The sequence below is a fragment of the Ursus americanus genome, chromosome 1 (genome assembly GCF_024610735.1).
Source record: "Ursus americanus isolate L20-20 chromosome 1, mUrsAme1.1.p, whole genome shotgun sequence".
Classification (NCBI taxonomy): Eukaryota; Metazoa; Chordata; class Mammalia; order Carnivora; family Ursidae; genus Ursus; species Ursus americanus.
In genome coordinates, this window is record NC_142127.1 from 74,076,074 (window position 1) to 74,091,143 (window position 15,070).

At 41.3% G+C, this 15,070-nt stretch overlaps 1 protein-coding gene across 1 annotated transcript in view; it reads left to right on the plus strand.

Annotated features, from left to right (window-relative positions):
* Nucleotides 1–15,070, plus strand: part of LOC123798185 (aldehyde oxidase) — an 81,715-nt gene that overhangs the window by 24,460 nt on the left and 42,185 nt on the right. Inside the window, exons 11-18 of the mRNA XM_045806433.2 lie at nucleotides 949–1,100; nucleotides 1,293–1,386; nucleotides 2,698–2,807; nucleotides 3,771–3,955; nucleotides 4,897–5,059; nucleotides 8,075–8,167; nucleotides 11,810–11,979; nucleotides 12,612–12,738. Of these exons, the coding sequence (XP_045662389.1) occupies nucleotides 949–1,100; nucleotides 1,293–1,386; nucleotides 2,698–2,807; nucleotides 3,771–3,955; nucleotides 4,897–5,059; nucleotides 8,075–8,167; nucleotides 11,810–11,979; nucleotides 12,612–12,738 (1,094 nt within the window). The remainder of the gene's footprint in view (nucleotides 1–948; nucleotides 1,101–1,292; nucleotides 1,387–2,697; nucleotides 2,808–3,770; nucleotides 3,956–4,896; nucleotides 5,060–8,074; nucleotides 8,168–11,809; nucleotides 11,980–12,611; nucleotides 12,739–15,070) is intronic.

A 15,070-nucleotide genomic window follows, 5' to 3' on the forward strand; every position in this document is an offset into this window, starting at 1 on the left:
ATGTGGATTTGGAGTCTAGCTATGAAGTCCAATTCTTGACTATTTTGCATATTAGCTGTGAGAACTTAGTCAAGTCCTGAGTATCAGTTTCTTCATCAGTGAAATGGGGCTATTATCTCAAAGATTTCTTAAGATTCAGGGAGATTCTGTGAAGGATTCAGCATAGTAAAAACATTTAGTCTACATCAACTTCATCACTACCACCACCTCCACCTTCATCACCATCACCACCACCTCCATCACCACCATCACCTCCATTAACAACACTACCACCACCAACACCTCCATCACCACCACAACCTTCATCACCATGTCCATCATAACCACCTCCATCTCTATCATTAACACACTGCCTCCATCATCACCACCACCTCTATCACAACCACCGCGACCATCACTACCACCACCACTACCTCCATAACCACCACCACCTTCATCATCACCTGATCACAACAATCACCACCATCACCTCCACTAATAACATTACTACCACCTCCATCAACACCACCACCTCCATCACAACCGCCACCACCATCACTACCATCACCACTCCCTTCATCACTACCACCACCTTTATCACCATCTCCATCATAACCACTACTACCATCACCTCCATTAACATACTACCTCCATCACCACCACCACCACCATCACCTCCATTAACAATACTATCACCACCACCATCTCTATCACCTCAACCACCTCCATTACCACCTCCATCACAGCCATCAGCACCATCACCTCCATTAACAACACGACCATGACCACCACCACCATCTCCATCACCTCCGTCACCACCACCTCCACCACCACCACGACCACCACTACCATCAATTAGCCGGGCAGCAAGTATCCAGGAAAAAGATCCCATGTCTGTAACTTTGGTCTAATGAAATTTCCTGGTCAGGAGTGATCACACCACATTATTTATAAATGATTTCACTTTAGAGCTGACCTTAGGTGCTGGCCTCAGCCTGACTCAGGTGAAGTACATCTTGGGTGAAGTAATCCAGAACCTCCCAGAGGAGAAGACACGGATGTACCGTGCTCTCTTGAAGCATTTGAGAACTCTGGCTGGATCTCAGATCAGGAACATGGCTGTATGTATTTGATGATGGTAAACTCTGGCATACATGTCTTGGGTGACTGTATCTGACAGATCATGACATTTTCATTCTTTAAGAACAGATGAAAAATAATAATTCTCCAAAACCTTGCTTAATCCTTATCTTATCACTTGTGTGTTTATAATTATATAACAGGTATTGAAAATAACTCATTATTTTAAAAAGTCTTTAGGGGGCCATATCGTGAGCAGGCACCTAGATTCAGATCTGAATCCCCTCCTGGCTGTGGGCAACTGTACCCTCAACTTGCTATCAAAAAGTAAGTGACAACTCCTTCTTGGAGATTATTAAACCTGCTCCTCTTATCCGTTTTTCTCTCTGGGAAGGCAGGAGGTCCAGTTTTGAAGATGACTATTCTTTGTAATATTAATAATTCTCTCCCATCTTTCTGGATGCTCGAAATTCGGTTAATCTGTTCCTAATTCCATACACTTCCAATGTCTTTGTCGCTTTCTTTTTGAGGCCGTGTGCTTGGTCTTTTCCTGTCTGGTCACCCTACTTGTGTTGGTTAGGGTCCTGCTGAGAACTATGGGCTATTGAGAGCTACTGAGCCCCTTTGTTGAAGACTTTCTTCAGGTGGTACAGGAGGATTGTGGCACTCCTTCATGTTGTGTGCTCATACTTAATTGTTCATTGATGGAAGCCTACAGACTTTTTTTTGTTGAAAATGGTTGGGCTCTATTCTATATTTATATGAGTTTTGTTTTGGAAACAAAGTCCAGGGCTTTTAATATATTTCTCTTATTCCAACTGGTTAATAGTTACTGCTAATTGGTCCCTTATAAATCTGTTTTTATTTTCATTTAAAAATATGGACTAGCCTTCTATTACCTGCATTGTTAAATACCTACTCTCTGTATTATCTGAACCACAAAATTATCTTAAGGAAGAAGGTTAGTATTCAGAGTTGTATGTTTAAGTAACATCCCTTTAAAATAATCATGTGATGAGAAACGTATCTTGTGATAAGAATGTAAACATCAAAAGGTTCTTAGCTTTCATCCTAAAGTCATATTATATTATAGCTTAAAGTTGTTCCTCTCCCAGTGTATTGATTAAAGAACAGAAATTCTTTAGGTGTTGGAAAAAGATATAAAAAAATAAGGCAGCACCTCACTAGTATACATTTATTAAAGGTAATTTATTCATCACTGAACCTAGTAGGGTTCCTGGTTAAAAATGATACATGTTTGTTGAGTGACTTGATCAGAATATCAAGAAGGATATTAATAACAACTGCCTACTTACAAAGCTCAAGATGAATTTTGCTGTCTGGGAAGAGGACTGTTCATGTCCTGTTCTATGTGACCTCTGGGCTACTCTGCTAGATATTTTTATTTATAAGCAAGCAAAGAAGCAAACAACAGACAACAACAACAACAAAACAGATGGGACCTAGTCTGGAAGAAACACCACTCGATGCCGTTGTTGGGAGAAAGATTGGCTAAGCGTAGAAAGAACACTTCTTTTCCCAAACAACCAGTTTCATCAGATAATTTGGTAGAATTATTTCCAAAGTTTTATTGTTTAACAGAACAGGTTCCAGGGAAAGTGTCATTTCTTTCCACAGAAGGAAAACGACAGGTTCCTTTAAATGAGGAGTTTCTCAGAAGGTGCCCCAGCGCAGATCTGAAGCCTGAAGAGATCTTGATCTCAGTGAAAATACCCCACTCGAGGAAGGTGAGAATGTCCTTTCAGTCTCCTGCTTTTACTGTGGGTCTGCAGCTTGTTAATTCCAACATACGGTGAGTTAAGAAGAGGTGTTGACTATTTACAGGGGAGATTACAGTACTTGTGAATACTTTTTACTTGTGCTATGCACTCCCTGATCATTCCTAGAATCAAGAGACCCTTGTCCCTACCATTCTCTGTCTGTCTCTCTCTGTCTCTTATCTCCACCTAACCCAAACTCTAAAGATGTTTATAAATTCTTTGACCCATAAGGCTTTTCCCCAAAGAAGACTCGAAAATATGCTCTACCTATATCTTGGGGTTAGAAAGAGGCTAAAGAAATACATTTCCAATAGAACTTAAGGGAAAGAGGGACTTTGGACTCAAAGTGAATTCAAACTCAAGACTGAGTCCTGGTTTCAGGATCTGTGACCTGAACTTACTACCAAATCCCTCTGAGGCTTGGATTCCTCATCTGTAAAATGGGAATAATCAAGCCTGCCTTGAAGGGTGTACTAGTTTGCTAGGGCTGCCATCATAAGGAACCATAAGTGAGTGGCTTAAACAATAGAACTTTACCTTCTCACAATTCAGAAGGCTAGAAGCCTGATATCAAGATGTCAGCAAGGTTGGTTTCTTCAGAGGCTTCTCCCCTTGGCTCGTCTTCTCCCTGTGTCTTCACATGGTTTTCCCTCTGTTTATTAACACTTATGAGGACACCATCATGTTAGTTGAGAGCCCATCCTAATCACCTCATTTTAATGTAAATACCTCTTTAAAGACTGTACCTCCAAATACAGTCACGTTCTGAAGCACTGGGAGTTAGGACTTTAATACATCGATTTAAGGGGACATGGTGCCACCCACAATAGAGAGTGTGACGAGGGCCAGCGAGGCAGCGTACATAAACTGTTCCGTGCATCATTGTCACTCACTGTATTTCTACATGTGCCACTTAACTTCCGCCTTCAGTGGGAATTTGTGTCAGGCTTCCGACAAGCCCAGCGGCAACAGAATGCACTCGCCGTAGTCAATTCGGGAATGAGAGTCTTTTTTGGAGAAGGGGGTGACATCATCAGAGAGTTATCCATCTCATACGGAGGCGTTGGCCCAACCACTGTCTGTGCCAAGAATTCCTGCCGGAAGCTCATCGGAAGGTATGGCATCCTGTCCTTAGACTCCAAGTAACAGAGCATCTCTCTGTGTGGTGACACACTGTTACAAGAGGAAAAATGCTCACCACCTTCCTATGTAACAGCACGGAATTCCAGGAGGATTCCATGATTATTTCCATGTGTCTTGATTATGGTGAATTCTGAAGTGGGTATCATGTAGTGTGTGTGTGTGTGTGACAGAGAGGGCAGGGAGGGGGAGAAGGAAAGAGGGAGAGAACCCATCTCCCAATAGCACAGTAGACACAGTAAGCAAAATAAGAAAATATGCATTTTCTACTGTGAGAGAATAATGTACCGTGATAAAAACTAGACTATGGAAATTTGTTTTATAATAAATGGCTAAAGTCGTTTGCTTACGTGACTTTTGTTTCTATAGATAATACTAAGCCAATATTTCTGGTGTGTTTACTAGGTTATCAGTTACCATTTCAAAAGTAAACAAAGAGGAATGGTTAAAAGTATGAACTCAGTCAACCCCAAGTAACTGTGTGATCTCAGTCGGCTTACTTAACCTTACAGTGCCTTTCCTTATCTGTCAAAGGGCAATAATCATCCCTACCTCTTGAATTAAATGAGTGAATACATACAAGGTGCTTACCACAGGACCAGGCATGTAGTAAATGTTCTAGTGATATAGGGGTTGGTTACTGCTGGGCTAAGGACTTAACACAAGTTGTCATGTCTTTCTCATGACCATTCTAGGAGGTGAGTTCTACTCTCATTCTCCTTTTGCTGCTGAGGAAGTGGTGGGCCTGGGCCAGACACCTTGAGAGTGAAGGACTGTGATTTGAACTTGAGTTGCCCAGCTATAGAGCTTGTACTCTTATTCCCTGCATTTCACTGTCATTCGTTGTCTCACACAAGAGCTGAGCCTGCGAGGTAATGAGTCTTGTCAGCTAGGAGTCTTCTTTTTGGTTCCATAGGCCCTGGAATGAGGAGATGCTGGACGTAGCTTGCAGGCTGGTTCTGGACGAAGTTACCCTTCCAGGCTCAGCTCCGGGCGGGAGGGTGGAGTTCAAGAGGACTCTCATCGTCAGCTTCCTCTTCAAGTTCTACCTAGAAGTGTTGCAGATTCTGAAGAGGATGGTAAATGGAACTGACCACGTATTAGCTTTCCCAGAACAGAGGGCTCTGGTGATATCCAAAGTGGGCTCAATAACCCAGTGCCCAACAGCTATAGAATAGAGGGACACGCCCCAAAGTAAAAACACTTGGGCTTGCTGGACCACGTCCAGGCTGGCTGCTGATGGCTTGTGCACTGGAAGATTTGCAAGTAGAGCGCAGACCTGTGCAGGTTTTTGTTTAACACTACTCAGCTATTGTGCTTCTGACTGTTGTTTGTCCAGGTGGTGTGCAGAAAGCTCGTTCATGATTTGGACATATTTTCCCCTCAGACCCTTGTTGAGGGTCACCTTCACGCATTTGACTCTCTTCTCTGGATTCAGTTTCATTTTTTAAAATAATTTTTATTATGTTATATTAGTCACCATACAGTACATCCTTAGTTTTTGATGTAATGTTCCATGATTCATTATTTGCGTATAACACCCAGTGCACCATGCAATATGTGCCCTCCTTAATACCCATCACCGGCCTATCCCAGTCCCCCACCCCACCCCTCTGGCGCCCTCAGTTTGTTTCCCAGAGTCCACAGTCTCTCATGGTTCATTCCCCCTTCTATTTATCCCCCCTTCATTCTTCCCTTCCTTTCCTACCGATCTTCCTATTTTTTATGTTCCATAAATGAGTGAAACCGTATGATAATTGTCTTTCTATGCTCAGTGAAAATTTCACTTAGCATAATCTCCTCCAGTCCCGTCCATGTTGCTGCAAATGTTGTGTAATCATTTTTTCTGATGGCTGAGTAATATCCCATTGTATATATGGACCACGTCTTCTTAATCCAGTCATCTGTTGAAGGGCATCTCGGCTCCTTCCACAATTTAGCTATTGTGAACAATGCTGCTATGAACACTGGGGTGCATATGGCCCTTCTCTTCACTACGTCTGTATCTTTGGGGTAAATACCCAGTAGTGCAATGGCTGGATCATAGGGTAGCTCAATTTTTAACTTTTTAAGGGACCTCCACACTGTTTTCCAAAGTGGCTATACCAACTTGCATTCCCACCAACAGTGTAAGAGGGATCCCCTTTCTCCACATCCTCTCCAACATTTGTTGTTTCCTGCCTTGTCAATTTTTGCCATTCTAACTGGCGTAAGGTGGTATCTTAGTGTGGTTTTGATTTGAATTTCCCTGATGGCTAATGATTTTGAACATTTTTTCATGTGTCTGTTAGCCATTTGTATGTCTTCATTGGAAAAGTGTCTGTTCATATCTTCTGCCCATTTTTTTATTTGATTATTTGTTTCCCGTATATTGAGTTTGAGAAGTTCTTTGTAGATCTTGGATAGTCTTTTATCTGTAGTGTCATTTGCAAATATCTTCTCCCATTCTGTGAGCTGCCTCTTAGTTTTTTTGACTGTTTTCTTGGCTGTGCAGAAGCTTTTTATCTTGATGAAGTCCCACAAGTTCATTTTATCTTTTGTTTCTCTTGCCTTTGGAGATGTGTCATGAAAAAAGTTGCTGTGGCCGATGTCAAAGAGGTTGCAGCCTATGTTCTCCTCTAGGATTTTGATGGATTCCTGTCTCACATCGAGGTCTTTCGTACATTTGGAGTTTATCTTTGTGTATGGTGTGAGAGAGTGGTCAAGTTTCATTCTTTTGCATATAGCTGTCCAATTTTCCCAGCACCGTTTATTGAAGAGACTGTCTTTTTTCCACTGGATGTTTTTTCCTGCTTTGTCAAAGATTAGTTGCCCAAAGAGTCAGCTTCATTTCTTTCACCTATAAGGTGATGATGGCAGCCACTCCACAAGGTTATGGTGAAACGGGTCATCACAGGAAAAGGGCTCAGTAGGTCCTGAGTGCTTCAGAGGAACATGGAAAGACTGCCTTTAGTCGTCTTGGTGATAGTAGTGATCACCCTGGCGTTCTTTTGTGTGGCCTCCCTTGTGCTGAACAGTTAAAGATTGTTGGCTAGGGAGGACACAACTAAAAGGATTTCTCTGAAAAATTTTCTAGACCCAAAGGGAACTTGAAGCGTACTGGTCTCATTAATCCCATGCTACAACCAGCTGACCAAACTAGACCAGAAGCCAAGAATGTTCTTAATATGGTATAGAAATTAGTATGATCACTTCAATAAGAGTCGCAAAGTTTTCTCTTAATATTGCTTCTGAGGGTATTTTTTCATTATAGATGGAGAAGGGTTATATTCAGTTTCTGAGAATGGCAGATTGCCAATGTATAAGCGACATACTCTCACCAGGCAATCAAAAGAGGAAAAAATAAAGCCAACTGTAGACTCTTCCAATTAATACCAAACTAATACAATTTGTTGGGTGAATCAAGTGATACAAACTTCTACCTTGTAGTCTTATGACTTCCATTCAACCTCCTCTAGTCAATATTGTCCTATTATTAAAAATAGTAGCCTTTGTTGGCTTTAATTTTACATTAAAAATTTTTTAATTGTAAAAACTAATCTTTAGGTGTACTGTTTAAAGTCTTGCTTAAAGACCCAGTGATCCATTTCTCTCAGTCCTTGGAAGTGTTCCTCGTGCGGGTTGTGGGAGGCATATAGCCTCTGCATTTTCCGTCCTCTCCCGTTGGCCAGGTGGTACAACACAGAGTTTCACATTCCTTCGCAATGCTGTGCTTTGGCTCTCACTTATTCCCGGCTGGAGTATTCTCTTCCTTTCTATTTTATTTACTTAGGTCCTAGCTTCCTGTTTAATTGGTTTATGAGTCCTCAGATCATTTAGGAAAGCATATGAGAGAACCATAAGAAACATAAAGATGTTGGAAGTCAGTGATCTGTATTCACTTGGCGCCTCATAAAATGGAGCAGTATGAATGGGCCTTCCAGAACATGTATCCTGGTGGTCAGAGAGCTGCTTCTACCTCCAGGGTTCTGCACAAAGCAAGCACTTCCTAAATGTTAGACTCCGAGTAGAGCTCCTTGTTAAGAACCATGGTAGCTGCCCTTCCAAGACCGTCCTGGCCTATTTTAAATATCTACCAAGGTTCTACTTTTCAGGACCCTGTTCGCTCTCCTGGCCTTGCAGACAAGTATGAGAGTGCTTTAGAAGATCTTCATTCCGGACATCACTGCAGTACATTAAAGTACGAGGTTAGTGGCATTTTTTTTTTTTTTTTTTTTTTTTTAGTTCAGAGGGCCTGGCCTATAACTCCTTCACCTGGACACTCCACTTACTTCACAGTGATTCTCAAGCGTTATAAGCTCGAGCTCCCCTTCTGGTGAACTCAGCCTTCTTTCGTGTTAATTAAAATTTCAAACTCAAGGAAAAGTTTTGGCGAAAAATAAAACTAGCAATGGCAATTTTTAAAAAAATGTCTATTTTGATCTTGAAATTCGTGTGTTTTGCTCTGTGGCTTTGTACCACTGACAGGCATGAGCCGGCTAGTTTGCCACACGCTTTCTGCCCTTGGCGTTGTGAAAGTCAGAGCGCAACCAAAGTCACGTTCTGTGTCAAGGCCAGGCAGCTGCTTTGATTTCATTTATAGCAGAGCAGGAAACACAGCCCTTGGAGGTTGGTGAAAATGCAGTAATGGTTTTTCAAAAGAGCTACCGATTTACCTTTTTTTGAATAAACAATTCTATACACAACGGATACATTGTTGAACTCTACATCTGAGACCGATGATGTACTACATGTTGGCTAACTGAATTTAAATAAAAAAAAATGTTTGCTTCCCCAGTCTCTATTCTCCAGGTCTCTTTTCTGTGATTTACATTTAGAGTTGAATCAAAGTTCCAAGAGCTATTCAAGCTCTCCGAATGAAAGCTCACTATTAGGACAGAATTCCTCACCACTTTCAAGTGGAGTTTTCTACCACAGCATCATAAAAATGCCATCTGAAGTCATTCTCTTGATAAACTGAATAAGATATGATGTGTTTTTCCCTTGAAATTATTATCAAGAAACTACCTTGAGAGTTTTATTAAGTCAAGAACATGACGAGGCTTTTGAAAGCATCAGTTCATCGAATCTATTGTTGGGTTTAGTTGTAAAAGCTGACAGGATGTCATAATGAGCGTTGCAGTTGGTATATATCTCTTGAGGTTTTAGGTTCAGGATGTTCAAGAATTCAAGGACACGAAACTCCATTGAAAGTGATGATATTGAAAGTTTTAAAAAGCTGCCATCTTTCCTGGTGTTCTGCAAAATATGGAAGCTGCAACCTTCAGCTTATAAATACCCTAACGTTACCTTGACAATGGAATAAACCTCAGAAAGAAACAACAACAACAAATTAATGGGCATTCAAATCATCTGAAGAAAAGTGACAGTCTTCACACCGTTGATAGTCATAAAAGGGAGCTTGTTATTATAGATTGCAAGGCCGAGTTTTGGAAGCAGTTTATCTCCCACACAGACGAGTTTTCTTTTTGTTTTCCTGTGGTTTCTTACACACAAATAATCTTCATTGCTAGGGCATCTTCAGCACTCAGGGCAAACATTTTTCCCCAAATCAGTTCATTCGCTTTGAAAGCATTTTGACACCATTTCAGGAGATCACCAGCTTGACGAGACAAACTCGTTCCTCCGTGGTCCCTTCAGCCACATAACAAGCAGAAGTCAGGAGTCTGGTAGAGCCTCTTTCCAGGTAGATTCACCCCAACTGACTACCAAACAAACAAACAAAAAAAGTGTTGTATCTTCAGCTAAAACAATCAACTGCCTTTTTTATTATAAACTAGGAAAAAGGTGTATTTGGGAATTTTTCTTCAGTCTTTTCTCAGTCTTCACACAGCAGGATTTCGAATTTTTTCAATGCTATGATGTGTTTTATAATTGATGATAAAAAGTGTTATGTCATAGAAAACTCCCAGAGCCTTCACAGGTACTTAGGGATGTGTTTCCTTAATATTTAAGCTTATGAATTACCTGGAATTTTGCTCTTCAAGGTGGGAAAAGTGTTTTAGGATTAAAAAAAAAAGATGTGTTTGGTTTTTCACTCAGATGTTCAAGTTGCGAGCCCACCACAGAGTCCTAGCACAGCACGTGAGGGGTATTTTACAGAGGGAGTTGATCCTTACCATCTGGAACACAAAAAACCATACTTGATGGAGCCCTCATTACATTTTTTCCTCTTGATCACCACCTCAGCTTCTCAAAGGAGAGAGACCAAAGGCCCGCCGAGCACTCCGTGCTGAGAGCAGAGCGATGAGCTATGTCACTGGGGTTGGTGTGTGGCCGAGCTGTTTCAGATCCCCTTCCATGCCTGAACCCCCATATGTAAAACTTCCTTTGGTTTCCCTCTTTCCCTACATTCATGGCCCAAATGTCTGCCTATATTTAACAGTGTCTGGGTCAAGTCCTAAATCATTTTTCTTCATAATCTTCTGCTTCCTAGTTGTGCTTTATGTTCTAGTAACTACAAAATTGAGGTTTACATTTAAATGAAACAAATATGGACACTAAAACAAAAAAATGCCTATCAGTAAGTGTGTATCTTACTGTAAAACAGTAAACTTTGTGTGAGATAGAAGCAAGTTCATAGCATCCCACACGTGTCGTATGCCAAGTTAATTTTAGAAAACACTCTACTGTCTGCATATAACTGTCAGTCAATATTTGGCTGATATTTTACTGTCATTTATATTATGAAGTCAGTAGGTTTTTATTTTTTCCAAGTAACCAATAAAAATGCTGGACATGTTTTCAAATTACACGTACCACTTTCCTCTGCCCTCTTGATGTTCCAGGCCTGCCCCTGCCAGGACAGCGTCTGATCTATCTCAAGCCAAGGGTTTATTTTTTGAGTCCCTCAGGTAGGTTGACTGTGAACCAGGACCACTCTTCTTGAGTCCCATGAACAGCAAAAGGCATCGCAGACTGCATATCTCAATTATCTTCGTCCTGGAATTTCCACCACCCACTCTGTCATCCCCAGGCCCCTTAGCAGCCATAGCCTTCATGCTGGGCTCTGAGCTTGGTCTCTGTCCTGTCCCTTAACCCTTCTTTCTTCATATGCCCATTTCTTCTCCTGATAACCAACCAACCAGGAAAGCTAACAACTCTCTCATATTTGAAATCCTGGGGAAGACATCATGTTTTTTAATGTCCACTTTGGTTAATGAAACATATTTAAGGTATTTAGAGAACCAGTAGCAAGACATTCTATTCCACGGATCTCTAAGAAAGAGTAACACTAGTAAATCATTCCTCAGAATGCAGGTCCCTTTGCCTTCATTCTTTATCAGGATTGTCTAAGTTATGAGTTTTACCAATTATTTCTTAACTTCCTCCCTTGGAATCGAAAAAAAAAGGGCTCTTCTTGTTGATAGCATGCCCTCAATATTTTTTAAAACATAGTCATGATACCATCATGCTCTTCTGAAAAATGTTATATATGGTGTTGCTTAGATACAATGGTAAAACTATTTTGATAATAAAATTGGAAGAACTATGGGAGCATTAACAAGAGGATATGATTTTACATTTTTAGGAAGAAATATTTATATTCATTTACTTACATAAATGAAATTTGCATTAGAGATATATGTGTTCTATGTTTAGAAAAAATAGGAAAAAAAATAAGAACAATATCCTGACTATACCTCCCAGTTTGCCTACTAAATTACTGAAATAGGCTTGTTATCCTGGTATTATTATTAATAGTGACTATTTTCCATTTCAGAGTGTTCTGGTTTGGATATAAATTATATAGCTACCCTCTTATGGGAGATGTGCATAATATTATAAAAATGATTATAAAAATGACATGTTGGTTATTGATTAAACAGAATGTAGACTCAAAGAACCTTCCTCAAGACCCAATTGGCCAACCCATCATGCATCTGTCTGGTATTAAGCATGCCACGGGTGAAGCCATCTACTGTGACGACATGCCTACAGTGGACCGGGAACTTTTCTTGTCCTTTGTGACAAGTTCAAGAGCTCATGCTAAGATTGTGTAAGTGATAAAGTTCGTAAGTAGACATTAATGATTGCCTTTTCATCTAAGTCACATAAGTGATAAGTAATGATACAAAGAGGATAGGCTATTTGTCGGCAATATCCAATGCAGACTGGGAGGGGAAAGTAGATCAAAATGTAGGATTTACTACAATTTGTCCCTCCATATACGGTTGACCCTTGAACAACACGGGTTTGAACTGTGCAGGTCCACTTATATATGGGTTTTTTTAAATGCTAGTACTATGAAAACATTTTCTTTTCTCCAGCTTGCTTTATTGTAAAAATACAGTATATAATACATGTAACATATGAAATATGTGTTCATTCACTTTTGATGTTATTAAGGCTCTGGTCAACAGTAGGCTATTGTAGTTAAGTTTCAGAGGAGTAAATGTCATATGCAGATTTTCCACTCTGTAGGGGAACAGTCCCCCTAACCCCTGCATTGCTCAAGGTCAGCTTCATTCAAGTTCAGGTAATGGCTTCATTGTCCCGGGAATTTGTCTGGCAGAGAACTATTAGAGCTGGATGTATCTTACCACTCGAGTATCTTATTCTCCAATTAAACATATTCTCCGTGGTCTTCAGGCTGGGGGGTCTCTGAGGACCTGCTCTGTTCTCGTCTAGGTCTATTGATTTGTCAGAAGCTCTCAGCCTGCCTGGCGTGGTGGACATTGTGACTGAGGAACATCTTCGTGGTGTCAATTCCTTCTGCATTTTAAGCGAACCGGAGAAACTTCTGAGGACAGAGGAGGTACAGCATTTTTGCTTTCTGTTTCAAAAATAATTTCCTCAGTTAATGGCATTGCCTATATTCTTTAAAGATGGCATCAAACTTGGCACGTTGTAAAGGATTCCAGTAATTCTTTGAAACACCGTATTCTAATGGTGAATGAATTCAGATATATTCATTTTCCACATAAGAAAAAAAGTTGACCAGTTCTATAAAAGATACTTGGTGTTTTCCTATTTTCTAGTAGTAATCTTACTACTGGGGGGGTGGTGGCAGAGGGAGAGAGAAAAGAGAGGAATCTTAAGCAGACTCCACACCCAGTATGGAGCTGGATGTGGGGCTCAATTTCATGACTGGTGCCGAAATCAAGAGTTGGACGCTTAACTGACTGAGCCACCCAGGTGCCCCTTTTCTTATCCTTTAATACAAGAATTCTGTCTCCCTCTCTGAACTCAGTCTGACTCATTCATTTATACTGCCATGTATTCAACAGGCGTTTTTAAGTGAGCATCTAAAGTGGCTGGCCACCATAGCTGAGTAAGACCCAAGTGGTCCTTGCCCTCACAGAGCTTAAAGTCCAGAGGAGAAGGTGAAGTGAATCTTAATGCACTTCCTACTTTCCATTAAGCTTATTTATTTATTTCTTTGTCTTACGTATTTCCCCTACCTTGTAAACATCCTTGAGTGAAACCCTATGTCTGGTTCATTTGCATATTGCACACACTGCTTCCCCTGTAGCAGGGTACAGGAACAATGATAGCACTGTTGCCATTTAAAAGTTTCAGATGATTCAAAATGATTTGGCTATTTTATCTTAAGTTTTCAGAAAATGCAACAAGGGCAGTGTTCAGCAGGTTTTCTGCCTAACTCAGACTTCTGAGCTCAGTGTTGACCCAAAAGAGCTTGCTCCTTTTACAGAGTCCCTACTTCTGGCTCTTGCTGGCTGATTCAGTTGATAAAAATGAAAGTTTGATGACTCCGTGTAAAGAGGAGGTTGAAACTCTCCCAAGGCAGGGCTGTGTGGGACTGGCAGAAGACAGTGAGAATTATGGCCTTTGCAGAATGTTAATTAAACAAGCAAAACCCTTCTGAGCTGCACCGCAGCACTTCCTCTGGGGCGTGCGCATATGCTGACGAGCACCTTGGGCACGTCTGTGTGCCAGGTCACGGTGGTAAACCCAGGCATCCGTGCAGAGTGGAGCGTGGAGCATCGGCAGTGCCTTTGTTAGTTTAATTCCTTTTTTAAGTTATGCCTTTAAAAAATCTTTTCATTGTAGAACTTTCAAACATATGTAAAAATGGAAAATAGTACAATGAATCCCCATAGACCCATCACCCAGCTTCAATTGTCGGCATTTCACCATTCTTCTTCATTTATCTCCCCACTGTCCCCACCCACCCACACCTAGCAAACACACTTTTGTGTGTGGGTGTGTGCACATGCACGTATGCTAGACTTAACTTTTTTACTACCATTTTTTCTGATGACAAAACTATTATGTGCTTGTAGAAAAGATTTAATAGTTAAAAGTCAGTTTTAAAATGAGTGATTGAATTTGAATTGTGATCATGGTATAAGGTGAGAGAGAGTGGAGCAGTCATGGTGAATTCTTCTAGTCCTATTTTACCTTTCTGGAGCCGTATTTTTTTGTTCCCATCAACTTTCTGCCCTGATCTGTGTGTGAACTCCTTAGGCCACCGGCCCCATCTGCAGGTGAAGTGATGAAGGGGATGCCCTGTGCTTGCTTATGTCTTGGCTAGTACAGGCTCAGTCTCTTGATGAAAAGCCTGTGCTCACCAAGGTTTGGGAAAGAGATTTGCTCACTAGCAGTGTTGTGTTTTCATTTTCTCCCTCTGTCGTCTCTGATGAGATGGGCTATGATTTTCTGGTCCTCCCTTTCCAGAAGCTTCCTCTCAGGATGGCCCTGATCATGGCAGCAGCCGCAGGTCGAGCCATGTGACTGGCTCTCCTAGGCCAGCTGGCCCTCGGCCTCTCCACAGCCCCAGTGGGTTGGCCTGGAGCCTGAGTCTGCTGTGTGACAGTCACTCCTGCTCCTCTTCAGCCACTTCTGCCAGTGGCGCAGCACAAAGACCTGAACTCCCCTAGCACCTGGGCGTTGGTTCCCAGCTGGTCCCCATACACACAGGGCAAAAGGGAACCGCTGAAAGAGGCAGACCCCTCCAGCTTGGTAGGTAGTGGTTTTAATAAGAAAGGGAAATTCTGAGGCTTATCTTGGGTCATCACAAGACTAGATCTCTGCACCTGTCTGCCAGGATCTTAAAAGTTTGTATGTATAGGGGCCTTAACTGGGTTCAGTCACGTGTGCCATTCAGATGGTCTGTACCACACCTT